This window comes from Salvia splendens, chromosome 20 (genome assembly GCF_004379255.2).
Source record: "Salvia splendens isolate huo1 chromosome 20, SspV2, whole genome shotgun sequence".
Taxonomy (NCBI): domain Eukaryota; kingdom Viridiplantae; phylum Streptophyta; class Magnoliopsida; order Lamiales; family Lamiaceae; genus Salvia; species Salvia splendens.
The window spans coordinates 21,483,534-21,504,265 of NC_056051.1; the positions used below are offsets into that span (position 1 = coordinate 21,483,534).

Here is a 20,732-nt window from a genome sequence, read left to right on the forward strand (position 1 = left end):
ATTAAAATTCAGTATATATGCGACAGATACTATTTCGAATAAATCAAGAATATTGATTTAAAAATTCAATCCAAACCATTAAAAAACGGTCATGGTGCGAATTGCACGCCATCACGCGCCCATTTCAGCCGTGCACGATAAACCTTCTTTTATTATGAGCCTAACATGATTAATTATACGTTTTTCTTTTTTTTTTCTGTATTAAGATTTTATATATCGATGTTTAATGTGTTAAACTGAGATTGAATAATAGAGAATGATAATGCACTGTATTACTTTAAATGGAATATTCTAAAAAAATAAAATGTCAATTTAAATGGACAAGCAAAGTACTCAATTCGTCCCAAGGAAGATGACCATTTCCTTGGGCGGCACGAGAATTTATTCAACTTTATTTTTAATAATGGATCATCTTAGTTGAGACAAACCAAAAAGGAAAGTGAGTTATTTTCAATGGGACAAATGGAGTATTAGTTAATTATCATCATCGAATTTGAATTATTAGCAAAATAAGTCGGATTAAGTGATTCAATGTTGAATTGTTTGGATGATCTATAATATTACTTGTATCAACTGATATGATTTTGATATTTAGGACGATTGAAAATATAAGTTGGATTACGTAGTTGGATTTCAAGTAAATTCTTGTTTATAGCATATGATCACTTTTCATTTTTTGTTTATTTCAAATTAAAATGAATCATTTTCATAAATAAATCTTCTTTGTTCTCTTTTGTTCTCATTAAAATATTTATTTCACCCAACAATTTTACCTGCGTGTAACTCAAAAATATGATCTTAAATGTAAAACGAATTTTTTTATAGCTTTAACTAGATTTACTTTATAGGAATGTCTTTGTCACTCCATTTCTCTTTCTTCTTCGAGTAGATTGGCCTTTTATGTTACTTAATTTCAGTAAATATATATTCCTATATTTCTTCACCAAGACTAAAAGATTATTAAACAAAATAAAATGCATATGGTACGGAGAGAACATTTATTACTCACAGAAAAAATGAAAAATAGCATGAAATTCGAAGATCTCAAGTTTCTTATTAATATCGATTTACACGTTGTAATTGTCTTTTTCGCCCATGGAAGTTATAGCTGTCCTATCAAAAATTAAATAGAAAGCATCCAAACCACGCAAACTTTATTGTGTAACTAACATAATGTTGTGTGTTTACTCATTAATCATAGTACTATTATAAGTTTCTAACGATAGCTTAGTTATACTTATCTTCGAAAGGATTAAAACAAGTCATCATATTACTCCCTCCGTCCCACTTTAGGAGTCCCGGTTGGGATAAACTAATAAAAATACTTACAAAGTAAGTAAAAAAAGTATTAAAAGTGAGTCTCAACATCCACTACAACATTTATTTATTACACACTCAATTAAAAGTGAATCTCAACATCCACTACAATATTTATTTATTACAAATCCAAACACTTTCTTAAAACATGTGTCCGACTCAACCGAGACTCCTAAAGCGGGACGGAGGGAGTACTACATAGCATTATATAGTTCTACCGCCTTTCATTTGGATTCTGTCTCGTGATATTATCGTTGGCAAATAACATTAATACTCATATCGCTGTAAAGATAATTGAAGTCACTATACAAGTCATATGCGTCACTTCATATAACCAAAATCATGATTATTGTATCGTGTTGTTAGAGTGAATGACGAATTGTGAGCTAAATTTAACTGACTCAACAATATGCATGGACTGAACCTGAAAAATGACTGACCCAATAATATATTGTATCAAAGCTTTAAATTTGGACTAAATCGATAAAAAGACTAGTCCATCCAATTAGAAAAATAACTATAACAATGTATAACATCAATGTAGAAAAAGAACTGAATCACTATATAAGTCTCATGAGTCATTAATTATAACACATAAAGCCTTTCTAATAAATTAAAATAATTTGTTTGATTCAATATCAAATTTGATAGGTAAGTTATGCCTTAATTATATGGAATGATGATCATTAAAAGTGTGGAAATACCAATGTACTACGCACCAATAATGATATGGCTATATAAAGATTATTTTTGGGAAGGACAGTAAGTTTTTTTTGGATGGACATGAATCTATGAGCTTGCGTTGGGACAATGTATTATATTGCTAGGCTTTTAGTGTATGATTTTAATAGGAAGGCTAGTGCTCATCGTTTGGTGTAACGTTTGCAAAGGTTGATGAACAAATACGAATATTTTCACATGATTAGTATGGCAATATAATTAATATAAATAACTTTCTTTCATAAAGCTAGCAAAACAGAGATGGATGCAATAGCATGGCAAAGCAATCACAAATGAAAAGAGAAATAGTAACAAATTGAAAGATAAAACTGATCAAAAGAGATGGAGTAGAATAACTATAAAAAGTTGGAATCCATTCTTCCCTCCATCAACAAAATGTTGATCTTGCTAATTAAGACTCTATAAAAGGATAGAATGACTAATTTCTAACCGATGGAATGGAATTGAAGAGTATAGTGATAATGATAAGTGGTTTCTTTCTTGGAAAGATCAACCATATTGATAACCCCATTTAGTATTTTAGTTACCTAATTAGTACAATGATTATCTTATAACTAAATATTCTGATCTCAAAATTCACAAACAGTCTTCAACCCGTAAATCATATATTCCCTCTGTTCCTTGTTAATATAGGTATTTTTTTTGGCATGGAATTTAAAAATAGTGGGTTAAATGGATGGTGAATAAAGTAAGAGAGCAAAGGGAATAAAATAAAAGAGATAGTTACTTTTTGCCAAAAATAAAAATGACTCAATCATCTTATAATTTCTTAAAATAGAAAAACGACTCTATTAACATGAAACGAATGGAGTACCTACTAATATGAAGTTTTTTCGATTTATCAAATAAAATGTTATAATTCAACTTAACGATTACTATTTTTTTTTATGAACTACACCAAATATGGTAATTAAGATTGACACAAATTTATTTCCAATTCGAATTGTTTTGAATAAGCAGTTGTCTAAGATAGGTTCAAGATTGGGCCCATTAGTATTGGGCTAGTGGGTCGAGCCCAATCTTGATTAAACAGGAACGCTAATATTGTTCGTGGCCCACAACACAAAGAACTAAATACAGTATGATAATCTGATTTAATAAAATTTCATGTTGGCATTATATCTCCAAATTAATTAAAAGCCTCTTTAAGACAACACCAGATTCTAAAATATTGTGGCATGTTTAGTTATCTTAAAATTATGTAATATAAGTAATTAAATATTTGTAAATCTATGGTGTGGTGCAACAATATTTTTACTACTAGTAAGGACCAAGGAGTATTACTTTCTTCAGAGTAAACAACTGACAGTCTGACTTATATCTGTAAATTCCAAAATATTAATTAATGAATTGGGATGCAGTTTGTTCTTAAATTGTGTAAACAAAGTGATGTTGCTCTTTCCTCTTCATACAAATGAGTGGGAGTAAATTATGTAGTATGGAATTTTCATTTTTGTTCATGTGTGAATCTGTGATCATGTGAACATAAAGTTGTGAAGAATTTATTTTTGGAAACAAAATAGTGCAAATGTGGAATTGAATGTTGAAGAGGTTATGTCGTGTACAAGCTAATCCAGAATAAATCTCTGCAAATGTTAAGACTTTTAGTACTCTAACGTTTTAACCTTTGATGTTTGAATATTTTTTTTCTCACTCACGTTTCTTTATTAAAACATGTGCATGAATTCGCATATAATCCTAAGTAGTAAGTGTTGGAAAGAGATCCGGAACATCTACAAAATCAAGGAGAAGATCATGCATTGAATGAGAAGATTACGGAGTATCTCTACCGCATAATTAGGAAGATTTAATTGAGTTAATATCTTACCTTGTATAGTGATATTCTAGCCTATATATCCTGTACTATACCATGTGAATAATTAAGCAATAATATTATCAATTTCTACATGGCATCCGAGCAGGTTTGGCTCAGAAAAACATCATCATAGCCCTAGCCCCAAATACACAATTCTCGACCGAAACGGCGAGAATCAACCAGATTCAATATGACCGATGAAAACAAAGATGGGATTGAACCAATTGCCGAAAAAATCAGATCAAGCAAAAGCGTTACCGTGGCCTTCAAGCTTAATGGATCGAATTACTCACTGTGGGCACGCCTGATGAAGGTAGCTGATGTGTAATTTTCGAGCTTTTATATTAATGGATTTAGAACACACAAGTTTAATAAAATAGCTCTAATATTACAATCTATCTGCAAGAGTACAGAGTCGATTGTAGTATTTCGAGTGTCGAACCACAGGGAGGCGTAGGTTATTTAACGAGAATTGACAAGATTAATAAACTAAATTTACAAACTAAAGTGCGAAAATGGAGAAACTCAAGAGATTGAAAACGTCGCTCCTAATATGCTCCAGATGTGAATTAACTTAACGGACCAATTAACCTAAGGATTAAAGATTAATCTAATGAAAGTTGTAATAAACTCGTTCATTCTACTCACACTGAACATGTTCGTAGATGCTTGAATTTAACCTTGCTGAACACTAAGATCAAATTCATACTCATCAGATTATCACTCCTACAGACGCATAGTAAGCTCTAACCCAACTTCTAAGTTCCAACGTACATGATTCATTTACAAAATCAATTGAACATTCCTACAAACGCATAGTAAATGTCCAACAATTATTGTAACGACATGTAAATTAACTTATCCAAGATTCATACGCTGAACACGATACGAATCTTAAACTCTTTATCTACGTTTCCACCTTTTAACCAAGTTAAAGAGACATTGGCTAAAAGACAAGACTAAATCATAAATTAGGCCGGAATTATAATTCAACGTAAAAAGCACCGTAGAAAAGATCATAGAATAATATTAATCCATAGAATCCTAAAGTAATTCACATCTTTCACAAATTAGGAGCAACGGAAGAGTTTAGTTACACATCCACAACCAAAAGAGAAGAACCATAGAACTCAATGTGTAGATGGTAGTAAATCTCCTCCGAGATGATGAAGATTGGATCTCCCTTCTTTCCTTTTCTCTTCTTCTTTCCAAACCCTCGCTGACTCTCCTTTTGGGCCTTAAATAATCTCCAATTAAACTTCTCTCAACTCCTGTGAAAACTGCCGCGTATGTGCTCCCTCAATTGCCCAATTTCATCATCTTTTGTTCCCCTCTCACTCCAGTACCGCCCCTTTTCCCTTTTTTTATTCATCCACTGACGCAAGAAACTGCTGACATGCACTTAAAATTGATCCACCCGGTCGGGTGGGAATTTAACCCCACATATTCACCCGGCCGGGTGCCTCATTTTGTGAGCTTTCTGGACTTTCGCCGCCATTTGCACAACCTTTTCACCATCCGAGCTTCATTCCTCTTCCTACACCATAAACATACTTTTGCAAGCATCAAATTATATAAATTGTAAAGTTAGGGGAATAAAAATGTACAATTTGATTCGCATCAGTAGCCATTGGCGGTAGGGGAGTCTACCATCACATCACGGGTATCCCGACTCCACCAAAACCGGGAGAGAAGGGATACACTGATTGGGAGGAGATAGACTTAATAGTCTTCTCATGGATCATCGACAACCTGGAGACGCATATCATAGCCGACTTTGCGCATCATCAGACGGCGAAGTCCCTGTGGGATACGCTCGCCGTGACCTTCGCAAGCTCAGCCGATTCGTACCTGATTTACGACCTGCGAGAGAAAGCAAGCAGAGTCATCCAGGGAGACTCAAGTTTAGAAGCCTATTGGAGTAAACTCCATGGATTATGGATGGATATCGACCGATGCCCACACAAAACAGTTGATTGCTGCGATAAAGGAGTCTCACAATATCGAAGCATCAAGTCAGAATTGAGATTATTCAAATTCCTCACCGGACTACACGAGAGATACGATTGGGTTAGACGTGAAATCCTCAAGGAGGATCCATATCCCTCAGTCGATGAAGCGTACGGGTGGGTGAAACGGGAGGCAGCTCGATTGAAAATCATGTCACCGGTGTCCGAATCGCCCACCGTTGCTACTGGAAACGACTCATCATCGGGAGTAGGGTTTGGCTTTGGAGCCAGAGAACACCGCCAGCCACAACCCCAACACCGCAGCCAACCACCGCCACCACGACCGAACACCAGCCGCCGGGGAAACTCTAAACCGGACAAATCGAAGCTTTGGTGCTCCCACTGTGGAATGCAAAAACACACCAAAGACACATGCTTCCAATTGATCGGATATCCCGACTGGTGGGAAGATGAGAAGGCGGCAAAGGTGAAAATGGCGATTGGAGATGGTGGACGAAATCGCGATGGAACGGGGGTGGAAGGGAACCGAGAAACGGTGCTAGCCCAGGAACGGAAGCCCGAAGCCGGCGGTCTCCAGATCGGCGGAGGGCGACGTGGCGACGGCGGAGGATGGAGGACGGCCGAGGCAATGGTGGCCTCGCTAAAAATGGAAGGCGGCTCGGACGAAGGAGGTAAAGGGTTGGGGAAGATTAAACCCAACCCTAACTCTAAGTTGCTATTGAATCCTCATAATTTCCATAAATTGCAATTAAGTTCCCGAATTATGCCTGTGTCCCAAATTAAACCCCAGACTAAGAAAGCCTTAAAAAATGACCCACATACTAGGAGATTTCTCGAATCTGACCCCATATTGTGTAAAAATTCGTTTTCTCCCCTAGAAACCTTGTCATATGCTTTTGAGGCCCGGGATTGTGATGAATTTGATGATACAGGGTGGATTTTCGACTGTGTGGCCACTGATACCATGACCTATGATAAAAGGGATTTTGTGAAATTTTATAAAACCCATAAGTCGCATATCCAAACAGCCAATGGGGGGTTAACTCCAGTTGAAGGAGCAGGGACTATAGAAATATTCCCTAATGTGCAGATTACGAATTGTCTCTATGTGTCGAACTTATCTCAGAAATTAATGTCAATTAGTCATGTGAATAAAGAATTGAACTGTACCTTGCTGATGCAACCAAACTTTTGCCTCTTACAGGATATCCGGACGGGGAAGATTATTGGACGTGGCACTGAACGCCGTGGACTCTATTTTGTAGATGAAATCGCTCGACACGATGGTACGACGATGCTTGCTCATGGACCCACCACTCAGGAGACTTGGCTCTGGCACCGAAGAATGGGTCACACTTCTCCGGGTTATCTGAAATCTTTATTTCCCAAACTTTTTGTTCCTAAAGACTTTTCTTGTGAATCGTGTGTTTTGGCCAAGAGCCACCGTAATTCCTTTAAACCCAATGATACACGTGTTGAGACTGTTTTCTCTTTAATACATTCTGATGTGTGGGGACCAGCACCTATTGGTACTAGTTCAGGGTTTAAATACTTTGTGATATTTATTGATGATTGCAGTAGGGCTACATGGGTGTATTTTTATGAAACATAAGTCAGAGGTGGTTGAAAAATTTGTTTTATTCTATAAAATGGTCCAAACCAAATTTCAAACAACCATTAAAATCCTACGGTCGGATAATGGGGGGGGGGGTGGGGGGGGAGGGGGAGAATTCGTGAATAATTCGATGTCTCAGTTTTTTAAGGCTAACGGGTTAATCCACCAAACTTCATGCCCTCACACACCATAACAAAATGGGGTAGCAGAGAAGAAGAATAGGATCATCCTTGAAATGACTCGAGCACTTTTTTTTATTCCAAAGTCCCACCAATTTTTTTGGCCTGAAGCAGTTGCTACTTCTATTTACCTTCTTAACCGTCTTCCCACAAAAACACTACATCGGAAAACACCCTTGGACCATCTGGCTACCTTAACGCAAATCCCTGCAGCCCTATCCCTTTCCCCCAAAATTTTCGGTTGCACTGTCTACGTACACGTCCCAAAACAAGAAAGAACCAAATTTTCTCCGTGCGCAATTAAGTGTATATTTATGGGGTATGGGATCACTCAGAAGGGCTATCGATGCTATGACCCTAAAACTAAGAAAATTATCACTACCATGAATTGCAACTTCCTCGAAACAGAATTCTTTTACCACCTTGGGACTTAGGGGGAGAGTGAGAGACAGGGGGAGACCCAAGAAAGCGACTCCCTTCGGTGGCATGTGCCAAGTCACTTTGATATGGGACCACCAGAGCAAGTTGGTACCATCCATGAGTCGAATTTGCCTACAGAAACGAGCCCAGCGCTTCCGCCGCGCCCCTCTGATCCAACCGTACCGGAATCCGATGTAATCTCTGCACACCTTCTGAGGATACGACTATTATTTCTAACCCCCCTGATACAGAGGAAGATACCACCATTGATCAAGACACAGGACAGTATGTACTTCCGCCGCGCAGTACAAGGGGAGTCCCTCCCAAAAGATATTCACCAGAGAGGATAGGAAGAAGAAGTAGATACTCAATAGCAAGCTTTGCTGAAGCTAATATCTCCAAAATGGCGAGGGCATTCCAGACTGCACTATACGAGGAGGAGATACCTAGAACGTTTGAAGAAGCCATGAAAATCAAACATTGGAAGGAAGCAATGCTAGTTGAGATGAAGGCCTTGCAGAGAAATCACACATGGGAGATCAGTTCCCTACCCGAAGGGAAGCATACCGTAGGGTGCAGATGGGTCTTCACCATCAAGAGGAGACCAGATGGAAGTATTGAACGGTATAAAGCTCGACTGGTGGCGAAAGGATGCACTCAAACTCAAGGTATTGACTATTCTGAGACTTTCTCTCCAGTTGCAAAAATGAACACTTTAAGAGTACTTCTATCTATAGCGGCAAATAAAGACTGGCCTCTCCATCAGTATGATGTCACTAACGCTTTCCTTCATGGAGAATTGAAAGACCCGATTTACATGGAAGCTCCACCAGGTTTTTCAGAGGAGTTCGGGCGAGAGAAGGTATGTAAGTTGAACAAAACCCTATACGGGTTAAAACAATCCACAAGAGCATGGTTCGGGAGATTCACAGAAGTAATGAAGAAATATGGGTATCAACAAAGCAGCTCTGATCACACCCTCTTCATCAAACGAGAAGGCGGGAAAATCACTTGTTTGATAATTTATGTGGATGATATGATTATCACTGGAGATGATGACGCCGAGATAGAGCGACTAAAGGGACATCTTGCAGCGGAATTTGAAATGAAGAATCTGGGTGACCTCAAGTACTTTCTCTGGATCGAAGTACTTAGGTCTGGAAAAGGGATCTTTATCAGTCAACGCAAGTATATACTGGACCTCTTGGCAGAGATAGAAATGTTGGACTGTAGGCCAGCAGACACTCCTATAGTTCAGAATCATGGGCTTCAAATCACAAAAGGAGCGAACCCTACTGATCGGGGAAGATACCAGAGACTCGTTGGGAAACTCATCTACTTATCCCATACGAGACCAGACATTGCCTATGCGGTAGGAGTCCTCAGTCAATTTATGCACAGTCCTCAAGAAGAACATTGGGAAGCAGCGCTTAGGGTGGTACGATACTTGAAAGGAACTGCCGACATGGAGTGCTATTTCAGAAAAATGGGCACCTAGACATCCACGGATATACTGATGCAGACTGGGCAGGGAACCTGATGGACAGACGATCCACTGGAGGATACTTCACCTTTGTTGGTGGGAACTTGGTAACTTGGAGAAGTAAAAAGCAGAAGGTCGTGACACTCTCAAGTGCCGAAGCTGAGTTCCGAGGTATTCGAAGTGGCATGACCAAAATACTGTGGCTTAGAAGGTTGATGAGAGAATTGGACTTGGAGTCATAGAAGACTTGCAAGCTGCTATGCGATAATAAAGCTGCAATCAGCATTTCAGATAATCCAGTGCAGCATGACAGAACGAAACACGTCGAACTTGATCGACATTTCATAAAGGAAAACCTCGAAGAGAAGATAGTAGAGATCCCATATGTGAAATCTGAAGATCAACTAGCAGACATCCTGACTAAGGCTGTCTCCGCAAAGAATTTCCAAGAAGTACTGGGCAAGTTAAGTTTTGGAGATCCCGTCACTTAACTTGAGGGGGAGTGTTGGAAAGAGTGTTGGAAAGAGATCCGGAACATCTACAAAATTAAGGAGAAGATCACGCATTGAATGAGAAGATTACGGAGTATATCTACCGCATAATTAGGAAGATTTAATTGAGTTAATATCTTACCTTGTATAGTGATATTCTAGCCTATATATCCTGTACTATACCATGTGAATAATTAAGCAATAATATTACCGATTTCTACAGTAAGTACAAACCACAAATGCAGAAACTCGAGTGCAGCTTGACCGTCATAATTATAAATTAATTAATTAATTAATTAACAGATTTAACAGAGATTATTCATTCTTAATTTAAGTTTATTACAGCTATACTTTAATTAGAAAGGATTTAACATTATTAAATTATGTAATTCAAAATCTATGAAATTGCCGTCTTAGTCAACAATTGACCTACATAAGAATCAATTCCAAAACACCTAGGTACGTACTACGTTGTTTGAAATTTATCGCAATTGAATTGCCTAACATTTCAAAAGAGTTTGTAGAATTGAATCAAATGAAATTTTTGAAAAAGAAATGTCATATAATACTGTACTTAATAGTAACGACCACGCGTAATTTGGAAAATTAATGGAAATTTTCTACTGCAACAAAGTCCCCAATTCACACGCTATAAATGAATGTCAACTAGCATAAAAAGCAATAAAAGGATTATAATAACATTTAATCAAATTTTCAATTTTGACCTGATATTTCAAATTTTGTATTGTCGTGATTAAAAAGAAAACTAATGCAGTTCCAGTAGATGACGTCGACACCATCGAAAACATCAACGGTGTCGAAATAACCTGATTTAATTTAAATGGAAAAATAGTGTTTTTCCTAGATTAAATTTAATTTACTACTTGTCGTTTTATTTACTCGAGCTCTTATGATTTCCTAACTACGTATAAATAGCGAGTTTTACTATTTTAGTTTGATCACAATAATATATTTCAAATTCAAGATGCCAGAGTTTTCGCATTTTCACTATCAATTCAGTCATTCTTATGGTACGTTTGCATAAAAAATACTTTGACGATTCATGCGAAAATTAAATCTCGAAAATGAAGTATGTTGTAAGATTATTTAATTTCTGAGTTTCATAACATCAACGCAATTCCTTAGGTCTGACTTGACTTTCCTTCTGGCAACAAGGAAAATGGAGGTACATTTAATTCCAGTCAACAAACATGTTCAAAATTCTTCATGCTTATCTCTATATAAAAAGATGAAACCCCTCCACCTAATTGCATGCATTCTACAAAGAAATTTACGTGATTAATTTCTTTAATCCTTTTGCACTATAGATTAATTCATTACACCAAATCCTAGATTAATGGCCTCTGCTACACTTCAAAATTCCGTACCTAACAAGCCGGAGCTCGTTTTCCGGCCGTCTCCCAACTTCTCCCCGAGCATATGGGGCGACCTCTTCACTTCAGTTTCCATCCACCACAATGATCAGGTACAATATTTTTCCTATTTTATTATAGTTTTAATTAAAAATAGTTGATACCATGCATGCAAATTTCTTGCCTAATTAATCATAATTATTGATGACAGATTATTCACGGTGAGGAAATTGAGGAATTGAAGATGAGAGTGAGGAAGATGATCGTTGCTACGGAGACAAGCATGACGGAGAAGTTGAACTTGATTGATAGTGTCGAACGTCTTGGGATTTCATATCACTTTGAAAAGGAAATTGAAGAGCAAATTCAGATTTTTCACAATTCATATTTGGAAATAATGGAAAGTGATGATTTGCACTTTGTAGCTCTGTGTTTTAGATTGCTTAGACAACATGGCTGCAACATTTCCACTGGTAATTAAATAATTAAAATTGGTCATATTTAAATAGTGCAATTTTGCATGCGTTATTGACTAACTTTATATTATTATGGATGCATAGGTATTTTTGAAAAATTTAGAGGAAATGGTGGAAAATTCAAGAAATTTGATGATGAGGGAATGTTGAGCCTATATGAAGCTGCAAATGTGAGGACACACGGTGAGGATGTTCTCGAGGAGGCGCTCGTGTTCGTGAAGGCTCATCTCGAGTCCGTTGCTCCGTTTCTGAGGTCTCCTCTCAAGGAACAAGTTGACCACGCCTTGGAGCAGTGCCTGCACCGGGGCGTGCCAAGGGTGGAGGCTCGATGTTACATATCTCTATATGAAAAGCTCGAATCGAGGAACGATGCTTTGTTGAAGCTGGCTAAATTGGACTTCAATTTGCTACAAATGTTGCATAGACAAGAACTTGGTGAATTGTCGAGGTATGTTTATAAATATGTGTGTGTATAGTTTATTAATTATTAGAGTGATTTTGGATCCACCTATATTAATTATCTCTTGTAGGTGGTGGAAAGATTTGGATCTTGTTTCGAAGCTTCCTTATGCAAGAGATAGAATGGTGGAGTGCTATTTTTGGACATTGGGAGTGTATTTTGAGCCTCATTATTCTGGAGCTAGAATTATGTTGGCCAAGACCATTGCCATGATTTCAGTCATTGATGACACATATGATTCATATGGTACCATTGATGAGCTTCAAATGTTCACTGATGCTGTACAAAGGTATATATATATACATACCCCATAATTAATCTATAAAGTCGGGATATTTCCGAATAAATTAAGTAAGACTGAAAATTTCGCTACTATCCCATCCGCCTCCTTACTGCGAAATATGTGATGATGTGTCAGCCGATTTTAAACACTGTCACCCATCACATAAACATGTATCACCCTAATGAAGTGAGTTAACACTTCCACATCATCGCATATATGCTGGAAATGAGGCGGATAGGATAATTGCAAATATTTCACCTTTAAGATTTAATTTTCTAATTTTGGAAAGTGTTGAACGGACCAGAATTTGACATCTTTTATGATTTATTTTGCAATTTTACCTATAGTTAATATATTTATTCTGAAATATTTAATTAAATATATTTGTTTCGTTGTGTTTATTGTATAATCAGGTGGGATATGAAAGAAATCAGGTGGGATATGAAAGAAATAGAGATAATGGGGTGAGTGAGGGAGAGGCGATGGAGGAGTTGAAGAAGATGGGAGAGGATGCATGGAAGGATATGAATGGGGAGATATGGATGGAGAAAGCAGTTTCGATGGAGATTTTGAAGAGGATTGTGAATCTATCTCGATTGATCGATGTTGTTTACAAGAATAATGAAGATGGATATACTCACCCTGAGAAAGTGTTGAAGCCTATCATTAATGCATTGCTAGTCGACTCATTGCATTGATATTCATATTGGGATATACTAGCAAACATTTGATTCGTCACGAATTTTTTTTATTGTGGTTATAATGGCTAAGGCTTTCATTTAATTTGTGTATTCAGTAAGTAGACTTGCATATGTTGTATTCACTGAAACTCTCAATATTTTCTAATTTTCAATTCCTCTTAAGAGTGGCTCATAAGGGATCGCGACCATGTATATATAAAAATCGTGGTGCCAAATAACAAAATTTGAGTATAAATAGTTAATAGTATATAAAAATGAAAATAATCATCACCCTATCAAATGTTATTTGAAAGACAACTCACAAATATCTCAATGCAATATCTCATAAAATTTGCATTCATTCAAAGCTTTAGGCATAATCCAGTGTAATTCAAAAATTGAGTTATTGTCTAAAACAACTAAACCATTTTGAAAAGGGCTGAATTAGAGCAAGTTTGCTTGAAATTGTTCGTTTCCAAAAAGATAGTTAAGTTGCAAAATTATAAAAGGTCGATAGTTCATATTAGGGCCTAGGGGTGGGTAGGTACGGTATACCTTACCGAAACCAACATACTGTATACCTTACCGTAAAATCGGTATGTGAAAAAGTCATACCTTTACCTTACCAATATTTTCGGTATGACGAATTACCATACCGATACCGTACCTCATTTTCGGTATACCGTACTTTTGCGGTATACCTTACTTTCAACATCAATGAAAATAGATAATTTGAGTTTTTAGTATTATTTATATTTTATACTTTAAAAGCATATATTAAATATATTTTATTCATAATTATATTTGTATTTCACAATAGATTTTATAATTTTAAAATATATAAAATTATATTTATATATAATTAATGTTCATATTTTACGGTATATACCTTAATTTACGATATATACCGAATTTTGGGATGCAGCGGTATATCGCGGTATATGAAAATTTATACCGTTACCTTACCGAAATCTTTCGGCAAGGTATCATACCGTATCGAAAATTACGGTATACCAAAAATTCAGTATTTTCGGTACAATAAATCCAGTATTTCGATATTTTTCCCTTACCCTAGTTCATATACTTATTTTAATTTACTATAAATAACAAGTCATGTAAATTTGCCAAGTTTAGCCATGTAGATGATAGTATAGGTAATTCACATAAACTATAATTTAATCTGAATTGTTTGTGAAATGAATAATAAAAGAATTATAAAATTCACGTCTTTAGATTAAAATAAAGTTTCAGAAGAAAAACTAATTCATATATTTTCAAACCAATAACCCTTCAATTAATTGATGCAACATGTATAGATTGTTGATTTTACATAAATTTTGGCACATCTACGTCAAGAAAAAAATAATTATGGAGTATATATTAACTTATTATTATTACAAATTTATATATCATACTATTGCCAAACTATATATAATCGACCCTCAATTCTTATACTCGCTCAAGACAGGATCATACGGTTGAGCAATCAACCGAAGGCTACTCTTTCTTGATACAGCAATGCCGTGGACCTCGGTCATATCCAGATCATCGTGGCTCATTCCCGGAGGAAGCTCCCAATCGAAGTGATAGAGCAGCTGCGCCAGAACGAACTCCACGTTGGTTATGCCAAATGTCATCCCGGGGCAGATCCTCATCCCTGACCCAAATGGGATGTAGTCGAAGTGACTCCCCAAGTAATCAATCGGATTTTCCTCAAACCTCTCTGGCTCGAAGCTCTCTGCATCGCGCCAATACTTCGGATCTCTCCCAATCGACCAAATGTTGACAATCACGTTGGCGTTGAGAGGTATGTCGTATCCGTCTACCTCAAACTCCACCCTGCACGCTCTCGGGATTAAAGAAACCGGAGGGTGCAGCCTAAGCGTCTCGTTTATGACCATCTTGAGGTACTTGAGCGTTCGGATTTCAGACTCCTTGATCTCTTCCTTTCCTCTGAAAGCCTGCCTTATCTCGTCTTGTGCTTTTGCCATCGAGCGTGGGTTCTTCATTAGCTCTGCCATGGCCCAGTCGACTGTTGACGATGAAGATTCTGTCCCAGCAGCAAACATATCCTGCAAAGTGCAAACGTAACGAAAGCTGTTTTAGAGAACATTTTGGAGATGGTGATGGCGAAAGATACTCACGAAGATAACAGATTTGATGCTGTCGTTGGTTATGGGTAAGTTGAGTTCACCACTTTTCTTCAACCGCAAAAGAACATCAACCAAATCTTCCGTACCTAGCTCCCCGTACCCCATCTTGGTCGAAGCAAGATTCCTTTCGTGCTCATTGATTACATCATCCAGAATCTTGTCCAGTTTCCTCCGTAGCTTAAGCAGCTCGAATTTATTCCAAGTAAGGAAATCGAATAGTTAAACGAAGGAAACAGATCAGCCAGGTCAAAGTGTCCTGCCAAGCAGATCGCTTTCTTGATCAACTTAATAGCCGCAGCTCTATCCATGGATGCATTCCCGAACGCAGCTCTGCACGTCATGGAATTCATGAACAAGAAAATTTTCTCAGTCAGGTCAAACGGTGCCCCGAGAGTTGACTGAATCGACCTGATGAGAAGTGAAGCCTCATCCTTCCTGATGTACTCGAACGAACGAACATTCTTCGCGCTAAGCAGCTCCAAAATGCATATCTTGCGCATCTGCTTCCAGTAATCGCCGTAGGGGCTAAACACAATGTCACTATAGTTGTACCACATTATCTGTGTAGCCACGCTTTTCGGCCTATCTGCACATGCAGGGTCATGAGCTTTGAGCACCATCTTTGCAGCCTCGGCTGAAGACACGATGACTGTAGTAACTTCACCGAACTTGAGGTGCATTAGCGGCCCGTACTTGCTCGCCAGATTCCTCAGAGGGTGGTGATGCGGGAGCGGTCCTATGATGTGGTGCAGGTGTCAATCACAGGCAGCTTCGGTGGGCCTGGTGGTAGCCTCAGCCTCTTGGTAGGTTTCACTTTCTTCCTTCCCTCGATTATCCAGGAAAAGAGTCCAAAAGAAAGAAGAAAAGCGAGGAAACTAAACGCAAACTGAACTACTGTTTCCATTTCAGGCCGAACAATAGAGAGACAATATAGCGGAGTCTTGCTGTTGCGTGAAGTCTGTTCTGAAAGATTAGCTTTTGAATTCTCTGGTGTTGAGTTTGTGTACCTTCTGTTTTCTATTAGCTTGGAAATCTGTTTCTCTTGCTTTGAGTTTGAGTCGGAGAACGGGCAGCAACACGCAACCAGTGTTATCGGATATCTGCAACGTTGAGTTACATTAGATCTCGGAGATAAAGATGGCCTATGGATCAAGATCATAGAATGCAACATGGAGTAATACACTTTACAGAATTTTTTCTATGTTTCTGTAGCTTGTTAGCATTGTTATAGTTCTTGTATGCTAAATTATTAATTATTGAAAGTCAAATTTTTGGGATTAGGCTTAGGCAAAGCTAGCATGCCTACTTCAACTACAAACTTAGATAACACATTAATGTTAGGACGGAAAATGTGCATATTCATTAAATACTAACATTATATAGATATAGAGAAGAACATCATTGTTTAACAAAGCAAAAAAATTCAATGAAATAAATATATAAGTGATTAATAATATCAAAGTCATGAGATTGGTTACCTCCCAATGTAGGCAATGAAAACCTTGCACCAATTAAAGCCGATCTTCTCGCCTTACTCTGCTTTCTCCATTGTTCTACAACGCAGAGAACATCTGCAGCAACGTCACATAGCCCGACCGTAGAAGAACTCCCGGTGGGATGTTTTCTTCTTAAGCTTATCATTCAGGAGAATGTCGAAAGTGGTATCATCAGTGGCAAGACCACTATCAAGCATTTCATCATGCAACCGAAAAGCCTCTTGGAAATTACCTTCCTTGAAGTTTCGCCCAATAAGTGTATTATAAATAAGCGCATTAGGAGTGACGCTCTTACTGAGCATCTCGTCAAGGACCTTACGAGCATTTTCCAACTGTCCTTTATTGCAAAGACCATGTATTAAAACAGAGTACGTGATGACATCAGGCATGATGTTCTTTGCAAGCATCTTCTGGTAGAAAACTGTTGCAAGCTCTATATTTCCAACTTTCAACAGCCCATCCATCAAAGTGGTGTATGTTTTCAAATCACACCGAGTCCCTTCGCTCCTCATTCTTTTATACAAGTTAAGCGCTGAGTCCATATCATATAGGTTTCTGAAACCACCAATCATGGTGTTGTAAACAGCGGTCGTTGGAGATAAACCAGCTTCTATAAGTTCATCAAAAAGTTGAGATGCACATTTCATGTCGTTTCTCTTGCAAAAAGCATCGATCAGAGCATTATATGCAGTTACATCCATTGTAATTTTTTTGGCACGCATCTCATTCCACACGTTTAGCACAAGATCCAGAGTCTGTCCTCTACAAAATCCATCAATCAGAGTGGTGTAGGTAACAACATTGGGCACAAGTCCGGCTCTACACATCTCATCATAGACAGCTAAGGCTGAGTCAATAGCACCTTCCTTGATAAAGCCATTAATAAGGCAATTATAAGTCATGCAACCAGGCTTGAAACCCATCGACACATACTTTTCCATCGACTCTTTTGCTACAGCGGTTTGGCCAGCTTTGCATAACCCATTGATGACCGTATGGAACGTGACATTAGTTGGAACAATCCCCGAGTTTATCATAAGGTCAAACAGTCCAATGGCCTTTCCAGTTTCACCCTTTCGGAAATGCCCATCAATCAATATACTATACGTAACTACATTTGGTTTTAAGTTCTTTACAGCCACTTCAGAAAGTAAGTTCAATGCAACATCAATATTCCCTTTTCTGCAGTTCCCAAGAATCATATTATTGTAGGAAACAACCGTTGGTTCAACCCCCCGATCAATCATCTTATTCCACATCTCGTATGCATCATCTAATCTACCATTTCCACAGAACCAGGATAGCATATCATTGTAAGTGAAAATATTTGCTACGCAATCCTTCACAGCAACATCAAATATTCCCATCGCCTCATCTAGCAATTCAATTCGCAAATAACCTCTAATTATAGAATTCACAGTGTATACAGTTGGTTGTATACCTGCAGATTTCATACTATGGTATAACTCTTTTGCCTTCTCCATATTCCCATGAACACAGCATCCTTCTATGGTGACCGCGTAGGTGACCTTATTTGGAGCAAGTCCGTCTTCAACTATCTTATCAAACAACGCCAACGAGCTATTCAGATCACCCTGCTGATAATATCCCTTGATCAAGCTAGTCGCAACCACCAAATTCAACGAATGTCCACTGTTAATCATCTCGTCCTTCAGCCTCAACGCCTCTGTCATATTCCTTTGCTTAACACAAGTACAAATTGCAAGTGTAAAGGTACCCTCCGGTGGAACCCAACCCCTATCCTTCATCTCACTCAACAAGCCAACAGCAACATGGCTTTCCAGCTTCATACAAGCAGCACGAACTGCACTAGCATATACACAAGGTTAGATCTTAATCCCACTGTTCTTCGCCTCCAAAAAGTACTTCTCCGCCTCTTCCACCCTACCATCTCTCAGACTTGCACACATCATCATGTATACGGTATCACAATCATAACTAATACCCTTCAAAACTACGTCCTTAAACAAGCAGCGAGCATTGTCAATCATATTCGCCCTTATCAAACATTTCAAGAAATTATTCAAAATAATATGACAAGGCAATATCCTACGCGAAATTAATGCATAGAAACAATCTTCCGCATCCTTGTATCTCTGTGCTCTGACATATCCATTCAAGAAATAATCAAAAAGCCGCGGCTTTAACCAAAAACCATATCTTTCTGCACAATCAATCAAACAATCGACAGCCACAACACAGGAAGGGGAAGAATCATGGCATACATAATTATTAATCAAGCTCCGAGCTGCATTGTGATAATTAGGGAATCTTACAAGAATGTGAAGCAGCACGAAAAACGAGTCCCCAGCTTGGAAGCCGCGCTGTTTTCCGGCCCAGTTGGCGTAGTCAAGAGCTCTCTGAGGAGAAAATCGCGTATATAGGCCACTTGACCTTTAAAATAACGCAAATGTACCCATTTTGTTATCAATTCCATTTATGGGAAAAACGCCGATGAAGTTGGCGTGTTTATAAGTAAAAACGCCAGTGAGATTGGCGTGTCTATACTGTAAAACGCCAACATAGTTGGCGTTTTACAATGGCACCGTATCTTGCTCGTATTTTTAACCAAAATACTTAAATTTGAACACGCCAATCTTGATGGCGTCTTTACTAAATAAAACGCCAAGGTCATTGGCGTGTTTAACGTAAAAAACGCCAACCTGATCGGCGTCTTTACTAAAAGACGCCAACACCATTGACGTCTTTGTTCAGAAGCATATACTAGCAGCAGACAGTCGCGAAAAATTAACACCACAGACCCACTTCGCGATTTTTTCTAGCAGCGGCCAAATCCTTCGCAAATTCGTCCGTGTCTTTGTGATTTCGCCCTCCATTCATCAATCGGTGCTAGTTTTCCCCAAATTCGTCCAATTTATTCGGTTAGTATGCTTATCTTTTACATTATTAGAGTAATTGTTGGATACTTAGCTAGGGTTTGTAATGTGTTGCGATTTGAGTTGAAATATTGTGCATATGGATTATTTGTATGACGTTAGTGTTGATTATTATGTTGGATTGTTTGGGTTAAGTGAATTTGTGTATAAATTTGATTATAAACCAAAATCGTAGGGTTTGATAGCTTAAAAATTGGGCAAATTGATTTGGTTTATGTGGGTTTTGGTTAATGTCTTTTTTTAGTTTGAAATGTTAATTTTGTGTACATTGTTAGGTTGAAATTGAAATTGTTAGGTTGGTTAAACTAAAATTGGGTAAGTTGAATTGGATGAAAATTGATGTATATTGTTTATTTGAACTGTTACTTTTGTGTAGGTGAATTGTGTTATGATGTTGAAGTTGTGTATTGTGAATTGTTTGATATAGGTGTTCCATTTTGTGATATTGTATTAAATTGTTTGTAATTATTGAATTTGTTTAGGTTTGTTTGTTGTTTAATTTGGAATATGAATGTTGTGTAGGTGATTTATGGCATCTTCTTCAACTTCTCGTCGTCGGCTCTTATGTGGTCCTGAGGACCCCTCCGTATTATATCTGCAGAGACAACACGTCTCTAATAACATATGGGCAGGAGTGCCATCGGAAGACGTACGGTGTAGAAGATACGAAGGAATCATATGGGATGTTCCCATAAATCCTCGTGTTTTGGCGGTTATAGATGAGATGGGGTTCGGCGGGATGTTGAGGTGTGGTCAACCGAAAGACATTGACCACCATCTTATCACCGCTTTGATTGAACGTTGGAGGCCAGAGACTCACACGTTTCACTTTCCAGTCGGTGAAGCGACTGTGAGCTTAGA

The 20,732-nt window shown here is 37.8% G+C and overlaps 2 protein-coding genes and 1 pseudogene across 2 annotated transcripts; 1 reads left to right on the plus strand and 2 right to left on the minus strand.

Moving 5' to 3' along the window:
• The first annotated feature begins 11,389 nt into the window (after positions 1-11,389).
• On the plus strand, positions 11,390-13,154 carry LOC121781268 (probable 5-epi-aristolochene synthase 4). The gene is made up of 5 exons (XM_042179008.1): positions 11,390-11,518; positions 11,617-11,878; positions 11,966-12,329; positions 12,412-12,630; positions 13,038-13,154. Exons 1-5 carry the CDS (start codon positions 11,390-11,392, stop codon positions 13,090-13,092), a joined length of 1,029 nt encoding a protein of 342 aa, XP_042034942.1. The 3' UTR covers positions 13,093-13,154.
• Positions 13,155-14,602: 1,448 nt separating this feature from the next.
• Positions 14,603-19,353, minus strand: LOC121782744 (annotated as a pseudogene).
• Positions 17,040-18,965, minus strand: LOC121781659 (pentatricopeptide repeat-containing protein At3g54980, mitochondrial-like). The gene is made up of 2 exons (XM_042179375.1): positions 18,863-18,965; positions 17,040-18,778 (listed from the first exon to the last, which is right to left on the minus strand). The coding sequence occupies exons 1-2, from the start codon at positions 18,963-18,965 to the stop codon at positions 17,040-17,042; spliced, it is 1,842 nt and encodes a 613-aa protein (XP_042035309.1).
• Positions 19,354-20,732: the final 1,379 nt, after the last annotated feature.

What these genes read in the sequence shown, in the direction of transcription:
- LOC121781268 (XM_042179008.1), top strand. Translation starts at nt 11,390, where the DNA reads ATGGCCTCTGCTACACTTCAAAATTCCGTACCTAACAAGCCGGAGCTC. An exon ending in CCATCCACCACAATGATCAG is followed by an intron (nt 11,519 to 11,616) that starts GTACAATATTTT and finishes TATTGATGACAG; the next exon opens with ATTATTCACGGTGAGGAAAT. An exon ending in GAACTTGGTGAATTGTCGAG is followed by an intron (nt 12,330 to 12,411) that starts GTATGTTTATAA and finishes TATCTCTTGTAG; the next exon opens with GTGGTGGAAAGATTTGGATC.
- LOC121781659 (XM_042179375.1), bottom strand. Translation starts at nt 18,965, where the DNA reads ATGATTGACAATGCTCGCTGCTTGTTTAAGGACGTAGTTTTGAAGGGT. An exon ending in GTGTGCAAGTCTGAGAGATG is followed by an intron (nt 18,779 to 18,862) that starts GTAGGGTGGAAG and finishes ATGCTAGTGCAG; the next exon opens with TTCGTGCTGCTTGTATGAAG.